The sequence below is a fragment of the Terrapene carolina genome, unplaced genomic scaffold, assembly GCF_002925995.2.
Source record: "Terrapene carolina triunguis isolate 2854851 unplaced genomic scaffold, T_m_triunguis-2.0 Scaffold236, whole genome shotgun sequence".
Taxonomy (NCBI): Eukaryota; Metazoa; Chordata; order Testudines; family Emydidae; genus Terrapene; species Terrapene triunguis.
Genome location: NW_020664587.1, coordinates 11,733,691 through 11,753,129, shown reverse-complemented (window position 1 = coordinate 11,753,129; position 19,439 = coordinate 11,733,691). Strand labels below are relative to the sequence as shown.

Genomic DNA, 19,439 nt, shown 5'->3' with positions numbered 1-19,439 from the left:
CCTCCCAAAATTCAGTCTGTTGCAGAGCTGGCTGGCTTCACAGAAACCAGGATCCAAATGGTCATGAAAACACCCCTGGCTCCACAAGATGTCTCCTGAGTGAATGGATGCAGAGGCCTCTCCCCACTCAGTGTTATACTGAAAGTCTGTTGTCCCTATTCATAGACAGGGTGATACCCTGCCTGTTCTTGTTTTACCTCCAAGTGGTTTCAATTGTTTGCACTTGTCTTCTTTGGTTTTCCATTGACTGTTCTGTGATAGGGCAGTGCGAGACAATTGAACCTTGCATGACATCACCAGCTCACTAAGGAGAGAGAGCAACTCCCTCCTGCATGAATAAACTGCCACCAGGTAGCTAATCCCTGGTGACTCCCCTTAACTTTAAGACCCTAAGGGCATAAACGTCAATATAGCTACCTTATTCCTTCAGTGTTACCTGTACGCACATCACACCATGATTATGAATGTTGATAAATTGCAAGCTTTCAATAGAGACCTTACATGTTACCCAGTCTGCATAGATACCCCGTGAACAATGTATTTGATGTAGTGAGTTTGTCAGGTCTGAGATGAGAGTTGTTTGCAAAGACCTGGGCACCCATTGCCAAGGTGCCTTTGTGTCCCAAAGCATTTGATTATTTGTAGCTGTTCCTTAGTATCTCTGTCCTTGAGTGTTGCTCCTTATTCTCTTATGGAGTGGTGGCTGCTGGGAGAAGTAGATAGGCAAACTCTTCCTCCTTTTTTCCAGCTGTTTTTACAAACATCCAGGCTCTTCTTTCCGATGATGAGCCTGAACCCTTGTCCAAGTAGCTGATAGCAAGGAAGTGAATCCAACCACCCTGTGACTTGCCAGCTCGCTACAGGCCACTAACAAGTGCTCTGTGCGGACAATGGTTTCAGAACTGCTAACCTGGACTTTACCAAGAATGGGAGTCTGGGTCTCTAGGGGACAAGATGACACTGAACTTGTGCACCAAGGTCATTGACTAAGCACGCTTTATCAGCAAGCAGGGATGCAGCGTAGCTATAGCCATATTTTTGGCTACTAGTGAGCGCTGTTGCTAAGCAACAACAACAAAAAACAAGATCACAGAGACCCTGGTGTCCTCAATTCAGGGTATAGTAATTGCAAAGCGAAGCACGAGCTGCTAACTCTCTCCACCGTTTCACTCTTAGAGAAAAGGATGCATCATCTTGCCAAGAACAATTGGACGAGTTCCGAAAGTTGGTCGGAACTGTAAAGAAGTGGCTGAAAGAAAGCGAAGGGAATGTGCCATCTGCAGAGACCTCCCTGGGCACCCAGGAACTGGAGAAGCGCATGCAGCAAATCAAGGTGGGCAGGGAAAGCTGAAACGCTCTGAGGAGTTGGTGTGGAAACCAAAGGAGCATGTAATGACTTGCAGGACATGGTATACTGTGAGCTATTTTATGCTTGTATTAATTCAGCTACGCCTGGGCTTCCATGTGCTTAAGTGCAGGGGTGCAGTGCTGTATGTCAGTGCAACGGTTTCTCATAAGTGAGCCTTTACTTGCTCTGAAAACGGCACCACTGAAGGTCTGAAGCCGCTGTCTGCGTGGGGCTGTCGAGAGACAGTGCTAGCAATCAGGGCCGGCTCTAGGATTTTTGCTGCCCTAAGCAAAAATAATTTTGGCCGCCCCCCCCTGTTTTTTAATTACCCCACCCCCAGCCCCGCCTCAACTCCGCCCCTTCCCCAAATCCCCAGCCCTGCCTCCTCCCCCCAGGCTCTCAAGCCTGGGAGGGAGGGGGAGCAGCGGCGTGCGAAACGGCTGTTTCGCGCGCCGCGGCCGCTCGGGATCTCCCCCTCCCTCCCAGGCAGCAGCAGCGGAGGTGAGCTAGGGCAGCCGCAGCACATTTTTAGGGGCGGCATTCTGGCGCCGGCCATGCCGCCCCTAAAAATGTGCCGCCCCAAGCACCAGCTTGTTTTGCTGATGCCTAGAGCCGGCCCTGCTAGCAATCATACACATCACTCTTCGCTCTGGGCTCTCAAACTTTCAATGCATAGTGAAATCTCTGCAGAGTCTTGTATTCATTTTTAAAAGCAATCCGACTGCTCCTCTGCTTTTCAGAGGAATTTGGGAGGGGGAACCCCCGTGTGCTAGTCTATTTTGAATGCAGCAAAATTCTGCATCTCCAGTGAAATTCCCTCTGCTGGACATCAGGGGTTACATCCGGTCACTTGAGCGCTCTCATGCTTCTCTGGGGTAAATGACACCTTAAATCAAGATGTGTCAAGGGCTGTGATTCAGAGAGAGTGCAACGTCCTGTTCACTCACCTGTAGCTGTCTTATCTCAGACAGAAATATAGCAGCTCTCCAAGCTACTGATTTATACCAGGTCCACGTGGCACGTATAGCGTGCTGGATACCGTAGGGGGCTGGGTGTATAGGCTAGGAAGGATGGTCCTCAGAACCTTAGTTTGAAGAGAGACCCGCTAGTTCGGCAATATTAATTTACTGCTTGATGCTCTGTAAGTGGTTCATTACAAAGAAACCTCCCTCTTTGACATAGTATAGAGAGACTCTCTTAACCATAATTCAGTTCATTCTCTGGGAGTCAGTGAACCATCTTGTGAATTAGACAGCTGAACGTGCTAAAGCTGGATCCTACATGGGTATTAGAGGAGTACTCCTAGTGCCTAGACAACAGACACACAAACGCACACCCGTAGTTCTCAGCAGCAGAATGTGTTTGAGCATAAGCAGCAGTGACACTTGGTTTCAATCATAAGCCCTCTGGTGTGGGAAATATATAATGTAGGATGCTGGTATCTGATCCTGGTTTTTTAATAGGTTCTCCTGGAGGAATGGACAGGAAAGGGGGCCCAGGTGGAGGAAATCAATCGCAAAGGGACTGCATTAGAGAATTTGATTGTAGAAATCACAGCCCCTGATGCTCAGTCAAAGACAGGTGAGTTACAGCCGTGCCGCCCAGAGGACACCTGGAGTGTCCTTGGATGAGGAGAAGTAGTGGAGCCCTGTCATTTTCTGCACTCCGTTTGCTTTTGTTGTTCTTTAGGTATATTTTTATTTAAACCATCATCAAATAGAAAATGGCTTTAAACTTGTTACAAAACAAAAGTAAAGGAGCCAGCCTTGCTCCAAGGCATTTAGGGACTGAGGGCTCAGCCTCTGGAGAGATTGTCTGTCTGTCTGTCTGTCTGTCTTATATGGAAATGAACATAAATACCAAACAGCTGTTTTCCAACTTGTGAGACTGATTCCTGTTGAGGATTTCAGGTAACAGCCACCCACGTACGATCGCAGCCCCTAAACGAAGCAGGGTTAGCCTGGTTAGTGTTTGGACGGGAAACCTCCAAGGAACATCTAGGAAAAGGCTACAGGCTGTAGTCCTGATGCTTCAGTAGGTGGCACTCTAAGGCTACGTCTACACTACGAGCTAGGGGTGTGATTCCCCTGCTCCTACATTAGCTCTCATTGAGCTACTTTGAGTATCAATAGCAGGGCAGCTGCAGTAACACAGGGAGCGAGAGTGGAGGCCCGGCTCAGCCGTGCCGAGTACATACCCACTGTTTCAGGTGGGTTTATGCTCTGCATGGCTCGGTCGTCTGTCCACTGCCACTAGCCTGCATCCGTAGCTACGCTGCTATTTATACTCGCGCTAGTTCGATACGCCCCTCGCTCATAGTGTAGACCTAGCCCAAGAATCGGTACTGAATCAGTTCATCAATATAATGCTAGGACAATGCTGGAGGATGCTTGCTTTCAGATACGATGCACATTGGATGTGTTGACTGCTTTTCTGACCATTTAAGATCCCAAGGCAAGAGTTAGGGGACTTAACTCCAACTTCCGGACTAAATTCTAAATTGGTAATTACCTAACACCTCGATGGACGTTTCATCTGGAGAAATGAACCTTTGCTTCCCACCCCCAAACATGTTGTATAGTGTTGCTGACACAGAATGGCTACTGTCTTCCTCCTGAGAGGTAACTGAACGTAAGTAATAGGAGAGCAGTCCCTTGTACATACCCGGTGAAAGATTTTGAGAGGTTTTCGTGTTGCAATCTCCTATATAAATGGACATTTTAATGATTATGATGCTGACTGTTTCGGGCTGCTTAGAAAATGAGAAACCTGATCTATAACCTCTCCAGGGAATTCGGGTTGGAATGTGGATGGACTTGGAATCATCCCAAAATTAATTCCAATAGAAGGATTTTCTGAGGAATAATTTTCAGGGCCCAGTTGCATAGGAAAGGTGTTTATTTTTTTAGGGCTGTTTCTTTAAGAGCTTCATTCCATAAGAAAAGAAGAACATAAGGAAGTTAATATCTTCAGTAAAGGTCTTTTGGCTCTTGCAATATCAATCTCTATTCTAAATATGATTTTCATGGATATTAGTTCTCCTGTGGGAATGCTGGTGCCTCCACCGAATGCAAATATATATATAGTGGTCACGGGCGTGCTGTGTGAGGGGGGGAGCTGATATCTACTTCGTGCCCACAGGCATAGTTTCTGTTGTGGGCTCTGGGAACTTCACAGCTACTCCTAAACTTCCAAGCTGTCCCTATAAGAGTGGCTGGAGGAAATGGAAAAGGGGGGTGTTGGCTGCAGGGAGTCACAGCTATTCTGTTTTCAGCTATTTGGCATTAGAAGAGAGTAAGGCAAAATTGATTGGGAGTCCCAGCTGGGCATTGAGATGTGAGGAGTGGGGAATTCCTGGTGCTGAGCCCTTAGCATTAAGAGGGGCTGCGGGTTTATTGGGCTGAAAAGAATAAGCCACTTCAAAATGAAATGAGTTTGCTTGGTGGCTGACGTGGTTCGTCTTGTGGAGAGCTCTGTTGTCTTGTGCTGTGTTAATTTGCTCATGCTCAGGATTTGTTTTTTCTTTGGCCATGATGTCCGTCGTCGACAGTGGGCAGCCGGAAACGGTTGGGTCAGTGCTGAGTGCGTACGTTCGTTGGTAACATGTCTGTATTCCTAACATGTTTGTCTTGTCCTTTGTTTGTCTCTCTGCCCCTTGCTCAGGTTCTGTGCTGCCCGCTCTAGGAGTGTCAGTAGGCAGCGTAAATGGATACCACACCTGCAAAGGTGAGCTCACCAACTCCGTGTTGCAATAGAAAGCGGTGTCTGTGTGTTCATTTATGTTTCCATCAGTGCTTGATAACAGCAGTCTGTACGGGTGTTCCCCCAGGAGATAAAAATTGCAATGTGACACTGTCGGAATCCTATAGCAAACCCTATTTCTCTGCAGCGCTGTGTAGTAATGGGGCCATGGGATGGCAGGAGGGGAATCCAGCTTCCAGAAGTGACGACAACTTGACCCCTGATCAGCTGGTGTTAGAGAGCGGATGAGTGGGAGATTGTTTTAAGAAAAGCAATGAAGGTTATTCGTTCGGAGGATTCTGACACCATCTTAACCTGGAATTTTAAGTGTGACTTAAATCACTCGTTAGCTGCTGTGAGTTCATTGGTTCAACGAGATAACAGATGTAAAAAGTTGAACTCAAACTGTGAGAGGTGGATTAAATATTATACTGTTAACATGGGGGTACAACGTGCAGGAGGCTGATTTAATGGGAAGTGATTTGCTTTGTTGGGCAAACTGTCAAACTTCATATGTGATGCAACAGAGCAAGTCTCTGGCAGGACAGGTGGTGATAACCTGACACCTTAGGGTCTTCAGTAGATGGAAGGACAGTGATCATAGCCTCTGGTACCCTGACACTGGCAGTCTGCATGAGAGTTGCTCAGAATTCTCAGTTCCAGCAGCCTACGTAGGAGGGGTGTTGCCGTCCTTCCGCTCAGGTTTGTTTCTTTGTCATTAGATTTGACTGAGATCCAGTGTGACATGTCTGATGTGAACCAGCAGTATGAGGGACTTGGCATGGCCTTGCGGGAACGCCAGGAGCAGCTGTCAGCCATGCTGGAGAAGATACAAGAAGTCCAAGAGGAGGCAAGTTCAGTGTTGAAGTGGCTGGAGTCAAAGGAACGGACCTTGTCAGCACTCGAAGCTTCTTCCTCGTCTACAAAAACGGAGACCATGAGAGCCCAGGCTGAGCATAACAAGGTAACTTGTCTCTCTGAGCAGGAATAAGGACCGAGTTTATCATAATGACTAGGTCATTCTCTGAGACATGCCTTCCTGCAGTACATTGGGAGGAACCAACAACAGCCTGTTTCTAAAGGGAGTATTTCATCTTGGGAGTGCAAGTGGTTAAATGTAGCATGAAGAAGCGTGGTGTAGGGAAGACTGAGGGGGGACATACGTCTTCAGATATGTCAAAGTTTGTTATGAAGAGAACGGTGCTCAGTTGTTCTCCATGTCCACCGAGGGTAGGACAAGAAGGAAGCGACCAAGGCCTGGTCCGCGCTAGAAAATTAGGACAGCATCACTAAGTCACTCAGGGCTGTGAAAAATCCACACCCCTGAGTGGCATAAAACCGCCCTACATCCCCATATAGACAGCAGTAGGCCAAGGGAAGAATTCTTCCATCAATCTACTGCCTCTCAGGGAGGTGGATTACCTATGCTGATGGGAGAATCCATTCTGTCGGTGTGGGTAGTGTCCACACTGAAGTGCTACCTTGGCGCAGCTGTGCCGCTGTAACATTTTAAGTGTAGACATACCTTTAGTTTGCAGCAAGGAAGATTTAGGTTGGATATTAGGAAGAACATTGTAACTATAAGGATAGCTAAGCCCTGGGACAGGTGACCTGGGGATGTTCTTGAATCCCAGGCATTGGAGGTTTTGAAGAACAGGTGAGATAAACGCCTGTCAGGGGTGGTCTAGTATTCTTAATCCCGCCTCAGCGTGGGGGGAATGGACTAGATGACCTCTTGAAATCGCTTCCAGTCCTACTATCTGTGATTCTATGAATCTGTGGTGAGCTTCACCCTTTTAGATATTTTAGACCTATCCTGTATAGGCAGTAGTCTCTGAGAAAAAAGCTGATAATGTTTAGCACCAATTCTCAGGTCATTCCGAATTCATTGGGAAAGCAACACACAGTTTAATGTTACACTGAGAAAGATGAACTTTTCATTTCTTCTATTCTTAAGGCCCAAGGGAGCTCTAAGTATTAGTAACTAGATGAAATGATTCCATAAAAGGCCAAAGCCAAAGCCTTACTCAACTCCAAGTGTAGCTACTTTCTTCCTTCAAACTGTAGCATATCTCAGTATAGCTCTTGTGCTTGAATTACATCTTCTGTTGACTGTCTCAGCATGTCCAACATTTTCCTCTTCCTAGGCATTCCTGGCTGAGTTGGAGCAGAATTCAGGGAAGATCCAGAAAGTAAAGGAAGCGCTTTCCGGCTTGCTGGAGAAGTGTCCTGACTCTCCCGAAGCAGCAAACTGGAAGAAGATGCTGGATGATCTCAGTAAGTTTCCCTAGAGACTTCGTGATTTTTAGATGTCTCTAAACATCCCTTAAGGATGATTCCAGTTTCCAGGACAATTCCAAAAGTCAGAGTGAAGCAGAGTTACGTGTAATTGAATTCAGGAAATAGAGAACATACCTTCAAGCTGCCTGGCCTGCTAGGATGTTTTCAGGATGAGCATTGTTTCAGTTAATGAAGTCTGCATGATGGCTCTATGTTTCAGAGACTTTGCTTTCTTAGGTTACCTTAAAAAAATACCCTGCAATAAAATCAGTTGATTGCTTTTTTTTTCCAGTAAAAGTTTCGTTAGTCAAAGTAAAATTCTAATGATTACTTAGAATACTTTAGTTACTTAAATGATTGAACAAGCCTGTGTATTTAAAAAAGAAAATTTCAAAACTTGCTAGAAATGAAGTGTTTGTACAGGGTTTCTCCATCCAAAGCTCTCAAAGTACTTGACAAAAATTGATGCACGTTATATTATTTTTCTTTGAAAGATGGAATCTGAAGCAGAGAGAAGTTAAATGACTTGCCCAAGGGTCAGGCAAGTCCGAGACAATTGCAACTAGATGTAGATCGCTTGATTCCACATTTCCTGTCCTAACCACACTACCATAGTAGTTAAAAATGGAAAATATATTACTAGACTGATTGTGTATCAAACATTACACTGGTCTATCACATTAGAGTCCTCATTTAAAGCTGGGGAGATTTCCATTGATAAATTAGTAATAAGGAAACGAAAAAACAATGGCTAAATCACGTGGCAGGTTTCCTAATAACAGTAAAATTACCGGCTATGTCATTTCCTGTCTTCAGACTCCAGGTGGGCAAGAGCCAATCAGGTGACAGCAGAGCGCCAGCAGAAGCTGGAGAAATCAGCGAACCAACTGGCAAGCTTCCAGGCAGCTGAAGCCCAGCTGCGCCCATGGCTGATGGAGAAGGAGCTAATGATGAGCGTGCTGGGACCCCTTTCCATTGACCCCAACATGCTGAATGCGCAAAAGCAGCAGGTCCAGGTGAGAAAGGGGCTGCATCTGTGCTTCCTCTGTAGGTTAAACAATGAGGAGGCGTGGGCAGTTTCAGTTTGCGCAAAACTCCTGTTGTGATGGATAAATTCTGTGTATAGTTTGTGCAGTGAGCGTGTGTGTGTCTGTGTGTACACTCTCCTGCTACCGAACGTGCTCCCTTAGAGCTTGTCTGTGCAAACAAGCTGGGTTGTAAACCTACCCTGCGCTAGCGTGCCATGCACTAAGTGTCCGTGTGGACCTTCCTGACAAGCACTAATGATTCCTTAGTGTGCTTTGATCTAGTCCTGTTTCAAAGCTGGGCAGATCAAAGCGCGCTAAGGAACTGCTAGTCCACATCAGTGGAGTCCACACAGATACTTAGTGCAAGGCAGGCGATTTAGATTTACACCCCAGCTTGCTGCAGTCTAAATATTCATGTAGACAAGCCCTTGTCTGAAACTCATTTTGTTTGTAGCAGAAATGCCCTGCACACACCACATTGTACAACAGCGTTGGTCTAACCCCTCTTCTCACAGAGATGTCAGAACATGTTGGCTGTGGCTAGTACTCCACCTAAGTGAAACGGGTGTAATTTTTGATCTCTCTTCTGTGCACAGGGTTCCAGTATTGACTCCTTTGTTTAAAAAAAATAAAAAAAATCAATTCCACTCTCTACAAAGACCTAGGTTAATACTATCCAGGGCCTGTTAATGCTGCATGAGAGCCTTCCTATCTACCTCCTCCCTGTGTGTCGACCTCTAGTTACAAATCAGATTGCTGATATGTCTGTAGCCAGCAAAACCACAAAATAAAATATCCCGGTTAATATAATTCTCTCTCTTTGTGTCACTGGTTTACATTGTGTTGAACACCAATAGGACAAATAAGGGGAGAGAAGCGAAATACTTTATGGATGTAGTCACAGAGGCTTCCAAATTTTGTTAAGCTGAACTGTTGTTATAAACAGATCTTTGCAGTCTACTTGTAGTCCTGTCCCAGGGCTTTCCTGGTTTGTTTCCAGTGATTCTGTGGATAGTTTAAAGCTACTGGAGCTCGGGTTTGTTTGGACGATGTGTGTTCGGTGCTGTCACACTTATACAAACACTTCTGTGTTATTTCTGTTCCAGTTTATGCTGAAAGAATTCGAAGCTCGCAGACAGCAGCACGAACAGCTGAACCAGGCAGCTCAGGGGATACTAAGCAGCCCTGGAGATGGTTCTCCATCATCAAACCAGGTGCGGGAGGAGCTCCAAGGCGTGAATCAGAAATGGACCGAGTTAACGGAAAGACTCAACTCCCGTTCCAGCCAGATCGACCAAGCCATTGTCAAGAGCACCCAATACCAAGAGCTGCTGCAGGACTTGTCTGAGAAGGTAAAGGCAGTTGGGCAGAGACTCAGCAGCCAGTCTGCTGTCAGCACCCAGCCAGATGCCGTGAAGCAGCAGCTGGAGGAAACGAGTGAGATCCGGTCTGACCTGGGGCAGTTGGAAGAGGAGATCATGGAGGCTCAGACGCTGTGTGATGAGCTGTCTGTTCTGATTGGGGAGCAGTACCTCAAGGATGAGCTGAGAAAGCGCCTGGAGACGGTGGCTCTCCCACTCAAAGGCTTGGAAGACCTCGCAGGTGAGATGCCATGAAGCGCCTGGTTGTGGAGTTCAGTTTCTCTGCCTCCTGTTTAACAAAGGGTTATGCAGTCACTGTGTTTTTAAGACTAGCGAGGAAGGGATCTTCCATGATTTCTAAATTTGAAAACCGTTCCGGAAAGGGCCTAGTTAGAAGTGCTTTGAGCAGTGCCAAGCATGTGGTAAGGTTTTGATTCCCACACGATGCCACCAAGGGCTGGAGGTTGAGCAGAGGGGTGACCTGTTCATTACAAGGGTAGGGCTCATTTTGCCCTTCAGCAAAGGGTAGGGCTCAACTTCACCCTATGCACTCTGATTTTAAGAGTGGTGTTGACGGGGACTGAAAAGAATCTGGCCCCAATCTGAGAAGAAGGAAGAGGAGAGTGGGCATCTGAGTGGCATCTTCGCTCCCCAAGTGGGTTGCATATAGAGGCCTCGTAGCCAAAAAAACCTCTCCATTGTGTTACTGTCTCCTAACTCCGTTCTGAAGTTGTTCATGACCTGACAAGCGAAAGGCTGCTGATGTGCCAGGGGAGGAGTTCGTTCCTGTTAATCAGAATGCATCTTGCGCAGTCGAGATTTTTTTTAAAAACAATTTCACCTAGTTTATTAGATTCCAGCTTAATTGTTACATTCTAATCTTATTTCCATTTCAGCCGACCGGATGAATCGACTGCAGACTGCGCTCGCAAGCTCCCAGCAGTTCCAGCACATGTTTGACGAGCTTAGGACCTGGCTGGATGACAAACTGTGCCAGCAAGCCCAGAGCCGGCCTATTTCTGCTAAACTGGAGAGGCTGCAGTGTCAAATCCAGGAGCAAGAAGAGTTCCAGAAGAATCTCAACCAGCATAGTGGCTCCTATGAGATGATTGTGGCTGAGGGAGAGTCTCTGCTTCTTTCGGTTCAGCCTGGGGAGGAGAAGACTGCCCTGCAAAGCCAGCTGGTCGGCCTCAAAACACATTGGGATGAGCTCAGCAAGCAGGTCACAGATAGAAACTCAAGACTCAAGGACTGTTTGCAGAAGGCCCAGAAATACCAACGGCACATGGAAGACCTCCTTCCTTGGGTAGAGGACTGCAGGGCGAAGATGTCAGAGTTGGAAGTAACTCTGGACCCCGTGCAGTTGGAGGCAGCCCTTCTGAGGTCAAAGGCTATGCTCAGTGATGTGGAGAAGCGCCGCTCCCTTCTGGAGATGCTGAACAGTGCTGCTGACATCTTGATAGATGCTTGTCAAACTGACGAGGATGAGGTTCGGGATGAGAAAGCTGGGATCAATCAGAAGATGGATGCCATTACAGAGGAGCTGCAAGCCAAGACTGGGTGCATTGAAGAAATGTCACAAAGGCTAAAGGAGTTCCAAGAAAACTTTAAGAACATTGAGAAGAAGCTGGAAGGGGCAAAGCATCAGCTAGAAATCTATGATGCCCTAGGACCTCAAGCCTGCAGCAATAAGAACTTGGAGAAGTTGAAGGCTCAGCAGGAAGTGCTCCAGGCCCTGGAGCCGCAGGTGGATTATCTGAAGAACTTCACACAAGGTCTGGTGGAAGATGCTCCAGATGGGTCTGACTGCTCCCAGCTCTTACGGCAAGCTGAGGATTCCCAGCAGGACTTTAAAATAGTGAAGCAAAAAGTAAACGAATGCAGTACGCTGATGGAGACCAAGCTTGAAGGAATCGGCCAGTTTAATAACCACGTCCGGGAGATGTTCTCTCAACTGGCAGATCTAGACGATGAACTTGATAGTATGGGTGCCATCGGGAGAGACATTGACAGCCTCCAGTCTCAAGCCGAAGATGTTCGGACATTCCTGGGCAGACTTCAGGGGCTGAAGTCAGACATTGAAGCCTCTGAAGAGGAATGCAGGCACATGCTGGAAGATGAAGGAAGCCCTGACTTGTTAGGGCTGAAACGTGAACTGGAGACTCTAAATAAACAGTGCAGCAAGCTGACGGAAAGGGGCAAAAATCGCCAAGAGCAAGTAGAAACGACACTCTCTCGAGTCGAAGACTTTTACAGCAAACTGAAGGAGCTGAATCACATGGCCAGTGCAGTGGAGGAGAACGAGGCATTGCAGTGGATTGTAGGGACAGAGGTGGAAACCATCAACCAGCAGTTGGCAGCTTTCAAGGTGAGCGCTCCTGATGCGGGGTGGTTTAAGTGGCATTTGCTGGTTAAAGGTTCGTCTGCAGTTTGACCTGATCTCTTGTGCTATTCTGAAGCAGTGCGTTCCTTGCAGAATTCATATAACTTTATCGCTGAAATGCCGCCAGGGTGCTTGGTGCTGGTTGAGACAGAGGTGGTCTCTGCCATTTAAGAGTTGAGTACCTGGAAGGAAGAGTTGATAACTCTCATGGTCAGGTTTGAAAAGCTTGTTCCTCGTCGGCCCCACCCCTGACTCTCCATACTGCACACAATATTAGACTATCAGAACTTCTCTTGGCTTTTTCGGTACAGTACTTTTCAGGGAAGAGGGGTGTTTTGGCTCCTTGACTTTATTTGAATCATGATTTTCAGTATCTCCTGAGATGTCCAGTGCAGATCCATCAGTGTATCTGCTAAGTGGGCCTGTCTGCCCAACCCCAGAATCCGAGCTGTCTTTCAGGAACCTTGCACTCTGATGCATCATTCCAGTTTTGGGTCTTGGATAAAATTATAGATAGTATTAAACTGTTACAGCTGGGGGGGGGGGGGGGGGGGGGGGCAGGTCATTCCCTTTGTCTTATCAGTTTTTTGCTACAGGATTTTCACATTGCCAGTGGAGAAACGCTGGAGACCATCAAGGTATGTGCGCAAAACTTTTAACTGAACCCAAAGAGAGAAGGTTTTCAAGGTGTTTAAATTGTATGTAGTGTTATGGTGTCAGGCCATGCTGTTACACTGCGTTAATTACATTAGTACTGCCTAGAGATTATGATGCTGTGAAACCTCCATTACAGATGCGCTCCACTGCTAGTGATTGGTCTGATTTACATCTTGCTGCTCGGTGACTAGCAAGAAGAGGGTGAACCATTTACTTTTCATCACATAGCTAATTGATCCCATTCAGACAGTTAATGCCTCTGTTACACCATCGCAGTATCATGGTCCTCTCAACCCCCTAAGCCTTGTCTACATGAGAATGTTTTTCAGTATAACCTGAGGTGTGAACTTAAACCAGTCTAGTTATGCTGGTATATCCCTTGTGTGGACACTTTTATTCCAGGATAAGAGTGGCTTTTTGGTTTAGTTTATGTCACTTGGGCAAAGGTTTAAGATAATCCTAAAAAAGCCACTTGTATCCTGGAATGAGAATGTCCATAAGGAAGGTTAGACCCCGTAAAACTACCTGTATAACTGGTAAAACTTTCCTATAGCGAAGACATTACTTCTGGCTGAATCACTTTGATTAGAAAGGTTTCAGAGGGGTAGCCGTGTTAGTCTGTATCAGCAAAAACAACAGGGAGTCCTTGTGGCACCTTAGAGACTAACAAATTTATTTGGGCATAAGCTTTCATGGGCTATAACACACTTCATCAGCTGCATGGAGTGAAACTGAGCTCAAATGGAATGTCCTGACTGGCATGGATAGCCTGGAACGGTAGTGGTAAGAGGATATTTAGTTATCAATGGTCCACATCTCAATGACTTTGAAGATAGCCCTCCAAGACATCTGTGGCTGCTACAGATCAAAGCCAAAGGTACTGCAACAGAAGGAAATAGATAAGCATCCTTATCAGGAGTCCCTGATTATTCTCAGAGCCCCTGGGACTCTCTGTTGGGCTGGAATATCTGCTTGCAGAAACTTTCTTTAAAAATGAAAGTTGCAGGAATTATTTTAGCTTTCTTCTATGTAAAAATTAAAAGAGACGAAAGCTGGGGGGTGGGGGGAATGAAGGCTGGTGGAGAAACGATAGTTACATAGAGGAAACTCTTCCTATAAACAATATACAATATACAAAAACCTGTAGGAGGACACTTCAACCTCCCTGGCCACACAATAGCAGATGTAAAGCTAGCCATCTTACAGCAAAAAAACTTCAGGACCAGACTCCAAAGAGAAACTGCTGAGCTCCAGTTCATTTGCAAATTTGACACCATCAGATCAGGATTAAACAAAGACTGTGAATGGCTATCCAACTACAGAAGCAGTTTCTCCTCCCTTGGTGTTCACACCTCAACTGCTAGCAGAGCACCTCACCCTCCCTGATTGAACTAACCTCGTTATCTCCATACTGATTTATACCTGCCTGTGGAAATTTCCATTACTTGCATCTGAAGAAGTGAGGTTCTTACCCACGAAAGCTTATGCTCCCAATACTTCTTTAGTCTTAAAGGTGCCACAGGACCCTCTGTTGCTTTTTCCTATAAACCGTTCATCTAAAGCAGTGGTTCTCAATCAGGAGTTGGGGGCCCACGAGCAGGTTTCAGGGGGCCGCCAAGCATGGCCAGCATGAGACTCACTGGGGCACAGGGCAGAAAGCTGAAGCCCCACCTGATGGGGCTAAAACCCCCGGACTGCAGCTAAAGCCTGAGTAATGTAGCTTCGCAAGGGACCCTGTGGCGTGGGGCCCTGGGCTATTGCCCTGCTTGCTACCCCCTAACGCCGGCCCTGGCTTTTATATGCAGAAAACCAGTTGTTGTGGCACAGGTGGGGCATGGAGTTTTTATAGCATGTTTGGGGGTGTCCGTTCACATTGCAGCGTTGAGTGTCCTTCCTCCCTCAAGGCTTTACAAACCTTGGCAGGGGAGTTGAGAGAGTGCACACCCTGCCCTGTGAGCCAATCCATGTGAACTGAGCAGAAAGAAATGAACCTGGAAGCCTGCCCCACAGCACAGACAATCGAGCTGAAGTCGTGAATGTTCCCTTTTAGAGAGCGAGCGGTGTAGCCAAGCTAGAAACTTCTACAGCACTATCAAACCTTTTGAAAGTTCATAGCTTGCTGATGTTGTTGTGATTTGGAGCCAGACTTTGCAGTGGGGGGAAGGGTGATCTACAGGTCCAGCTTTTGCTGAGCTCATGGGAAGCTAAAACAATGAAAGGAAAGAATCTGAGTGTGTCAGCCACATTTACACCCTAGAGGGTCAGGGAAGGGAAATCTCTTCGGGCCCTGTTCTCAAGACCGAGTAACAATATTTTGGTTCATTTCCATGGGTCAAGAGTTTAGTTCCTGAGCTGAAATGCAACGTGAAGTGCATGGCAGATTTATCTGCACTCACACCCAGAGCTTCGTGGTGGGGTCACGCATCATAATGGTGCCTCAGCTTCTAACAAACGGAAAGCAGTGAGGTTTGGTCTGACTGCAGGAGGGTCTGTTGAAAATGCTGTCTTAGAGGTGCTCAGGTGGAAGCCAGAAAAGAGTGTGTGCAATTTTGGGGGGGAATATATATATTTTTGGTGCTTAAACAGGCTGCAGTCTTTCAATGCACAATATCAAAACAGTGTCTCACCTCTGGATTGGAGATTAGAGAGTGCGCAGTGTGTGGCCTGGGGGCCAGAGACAGCCTTTAGCATCATGAAATAATGCCTCCAGATGGCTCCTCCTTGGAACTGTATGTAGAGAACAAAGCTGATCGCTTATAGGGTTTGATTGCTGGGGCACCAAGAAGCACTTTTTATTTATCTGTTCAGAAGACACAAGTACAAGCAGATATGATGTCTTAATGCACTATCTGCCTGTGGTCTCCAGGCAGATTGCCAGTGCAGCCCGTGTTGTTTCAAAGGCAGGCACTGCAGACCCCAATGCGGCCAGGGCTAGAGTGGTTCCAATAAGGAACAAGAGATATTGAAATCTCACTTTCAGGGACTGCGTACAGGTGATTCAAACGAAGGTTTACACCTGAGGCTTCCCAAGGTTTTTTTCCCAACAAACACCCACCAAATCTGTTCAAAAAGAAAACTGGCTGCAAAAAAACTTGTAATGCTGCTGCTTCCCAGTCCCCATGTGCCTTGTCCATTTTGTTTTATCCCTTGCCAGTTTCACACCACAACAAACACAGGAGTTAGGAGAGATGAATCTGAATGCAACATTTCCAGATTATTTTAAATCCAGTAAAGAAGCTGAAAAGCGCCTGCCAGATCTTGACCGAGGGAATTGCTGTTTACCACAGAAGTATTTTTGGTGGGGTGAGGGAGGGAGATTGGAATAGAGGACTGAAGGCACCAAAGGTCATCTTTGTGAGTATATCCCAACTTTCTGAATTATTTGTGTCACTAGCATCCTTTGATGGTAAATACAAACAGGCCTTCTTTCTTTTAAAGAAAAAAGTGGAGACTCAGGGTATGTCTGCTCTGCGGCCAGAGATGTAATTTCCAGCTTGAAGGAACGGTTGCTCTGATCAAGTCAGCACGCTAAAGTTAGAAGTGTAGCTATGGTGGCAGAACGGGCTAGCTGCCGGTGCATGTGCCTAGGGTGTCTTCAGGTCTATCGTGTAACGAGTCTGTGAACATATGGACACAGCTGATTCATCTGGAATATCATTATAACTCTATCGCATCTAGCACATGAGCATGATGGAAGTTTGTGGCCTTCTTGTAAAGGGCAAACATCAGCCCTGTCTAAAAGGTTTGAGCACAGCATTAGGAACACACAGTGGATGATTCTACTTTAGAGAAAGGCAGACCCGCTTGGCCTCTCTGTGGAGTCCATTTTCTTCATTCCGAAGAGACTCTGCAACCTGTTTGTATCTTTTCTGCATTCCAGTTTTACCAGTGTGAAACTGATGGGTTGCACTCTTTCGACAGGAAGATTGACAGGAAACATCCACCAATGGCACCTGCTCATAGGAGCTTTCAGGTATTGGCATTTTTCCTCGGCTCTTTCTGCTGTCAGCTCAGTTTTCTCAGATGAAACTTTCCATAGTATTAATGCTAACGATTGAACTCAAACAAGCTCTAGTTAAAACATCGATGAACCGAACACCTGATCCAGCTAAGCTTTAACAAGCAGCCGACTCTTCGGGGCGAATCATTCCAGACTTGCACACTGGAGATGCAGGAAATATACGGAAGAGGTAATGGTTTTTGCTTTGTGCACCCTCAGGCACCAGCAGTCCAAAACGGAGAGGATCCTGAATTGCAAACTCTCCACCCAAAAACTGGGCAAGAGACCAATGTGCGTAGATTAAAGAAGCTGAAAGCTACTTTATTTGATGCAAAAAACCCTAATCTTTAGTGTAAGACTGCAAATGAAGGGTACGTAGACCGATTGTTATTTTGTAGTATTGTGGTGGTGTCTGAGAGCCCCAGTAGTGGGCCAGGACTCCATTGCGCTAGCTAGGCGCTGTACAAACACAGAACAAAAAGCTGTTCCCTGCCTCAAAGAGCTTGCAATCTCGAATCCCTCTTTAAAATATTTTCCGAAGAAGATGGATGAGCCCCCAGTTCGATCAAAGCCAGCAGTTCCGTCTGCTCTATAGAACTCCAAAATACATCACATAATGCACCTTGCCTAAGTGGATTTACACGCTTCCCTAGTGGTTAGAGCTGGGAACTGAGAGTTGGGAGACCTGGATCCTGGTTTTGGTTTTGCCATTTGACTCATTGTGTGACCTTGGGCAAGTCACGTAGTCTCTCTGCTCCCTAGTTTCCTCGTCTGCAAAGCAGAGAAGAGTACTTGACAACCTTTTGTAAAGTACGTTGAGGTCTTTACACAAAAGTTGTTACATAAATTAAAGGTCTTTTCTCCTTTCTACAAAATAATGTTGTTGTTGTTGCTATTTATCTGTATTATCCTAACACCTGAGAGCCCCAGTCACCTTTCTCTTGGCCTTTCCTAAATAACATTTCAGAGTTTTTGCATATTGAGAGAATCGCATTTCCTGCTCATGGAAAGATTAGATCAAAAATTAGGCAGCTACCGTCTTTTTCAAAGTTGTACCGAGGAGCAGCCTTAAAAATGAAGTCTGGGAGAGTCTGAAGATCTGTATCATTCTAATGGAAAACTGAGAAAAAGCATCTAAATTACTGGTGCTATAATAGAAACTAAACTGATTGCCTTCGTATTCAATTAAAATGGGTGCTTAAAGAGAGGGGTATTCATAGATTCTAGGACTGGAAGGGACCTCGAGAGGTCATCGAGTCCAGTCCCCTGCCCGCATGGCAGGACCAAATACTGTCTATAAATACTGTATATGGATGCCGAGCCCAATACCAGGCTAATACAATGGACTTAAACAAGGGAACCACCTAAAGAAACACAGCTAAGAGATGTGTTACAGCTGAAACACCTTCCCATTCTACACTCCAAGTGCAGTGAATGTTAGAACCCCCTATCCCCAGTATGGCTGAAGACCTTATTTTGTCCAACATCTTCTTGCAAAGTTCCAGAATAATGATAAAGGAATGCTTACAAGCCAGGCTCTGTTTTGATTGTTACAACACCGAAGACTTTTCCATGCTCTTTCATGTGCCCAAGAATTGAAATTCCTGATGGGAATCTAACATGGTGGGAAAAGCTCCGTACCAGTTGCTGCTAATTTTCCTGTCTCACCCATGAGGACGAAGGTCTCTAGATCAATCCACAGTCGTTTGAATGAGATTGGGCAGTGGGTCAGGTGACTGAGACAAAGGATTAGTTACAGAGAATCCCATGTTGGCAAACCATGTCCTCCAAGGCCAAACTGACTGGACCCTGGCCTCCAAGAAGACCTGTTAAAGATGGTCATCACTTCTTCCAAGGAGTTGACATCTATCCTTCTGCCAGAGAAATATGTTTGGGGAGGAAAGGGGCTGAAAAATCTCTGCTACATGATGGTTTAAACGTATTGACTGAATCAGTGACTTCAAACCCGCAATGGCCAGCTGCAGCAAAGGACTTTCCACCTCTTCACTCCTCCCCTTTCTTCGTTTATTGAGAAATTACCGCCGAGAAGGAGGAATCGCCAGCCTGCCATGAACAGTTCCTGTAAAGGCATAGTGAGCACTAGAGGAATTAAGCTCTGGGTGGGAAAAGCAAAGGAAAAAGAGCCAAAAATGACATGCTGCCATTGGTGCCTGCCACTTGTCAAACATGGCAAGAGGACAGCCCTTGAGTTCTGGATTGGCGGAGCATTAGGGATGGGACTTCTGCCACCTATTTTCAAATTTTGTAGATAAAATTATAATAATCAAACCATATTTTAGGGTAAATCTAAACACTGTTGTGCAAATCCCTAAAAACGTTCTCTGTAACTTTTGTCCTCATGTAATAAATCCTTGTGGTGGGTTATTTGAAACCTGAGTTTCCCAATGTACTGTATGCTTTAACTTAGGCAATACTTACTTTTCAGGCCAATAATGATTTTGAACTTGAGCATGTGAGAGACAGAGAGAAATCCCTAGACAGAAATAACTTAAGCAACACCTTGATTTTATTTTACAGAGCAGAGGCTCACAGATCCTTCATGCTGCTGGCACCCTCTCTGGCTGTAAAACCCCCAGAAGGATTCATGATGCACTCAGAGAGAGTGAATAAAACCATTCTA

The 19,439-nt window shown here is 46.0% G+C and overlaps 1 protein-coding gene across 1 annotated transcript in view; it reads left to right on the top strand.

Moving 5' to 3' along the window:
• Window positions 1-19,439, top strand: part of MACF1 (microtubule actin crosslinking factor 1) — a 232,691-nt gene that overhangs the window by 143,562 nt on the left and 69,690 nt on the right. Inside the window, exons 50-57 of the mRNA XM_029912665.1 lie at window positions 1,177-1,333; window positions 2,812-2,929; window positions 5,012-5,074; window positions 5,812-6,053; window positions 7,237-7,366; window positions 8,186-8,385; window positions 9,504-9,999; window positions 10,655-12,126. Of these exons, the coding sequence (XP_029768525.1) occupies window positions 1,177-1,333; window positions 2,812-2,929; window positions 5,012-5,074; window positions 5,812-6,053; window positions 7,237-7,366; window positions 8,186-8,385; window positions 9,504-9,999; window positions 10,655-12,126 (2,878 nt within the window). The remainder of the gene's footprint in view (window positions 1-1,176; window positions 1,334-2,811; window positions 2,930-5,011; window positions 5,075-5,811; window positions 6,054-7,236; window positions 7,367-8,185; window positions 8,386-9,503; window positions 10,000-10,654; window positions 12,127-19,439) is intronic.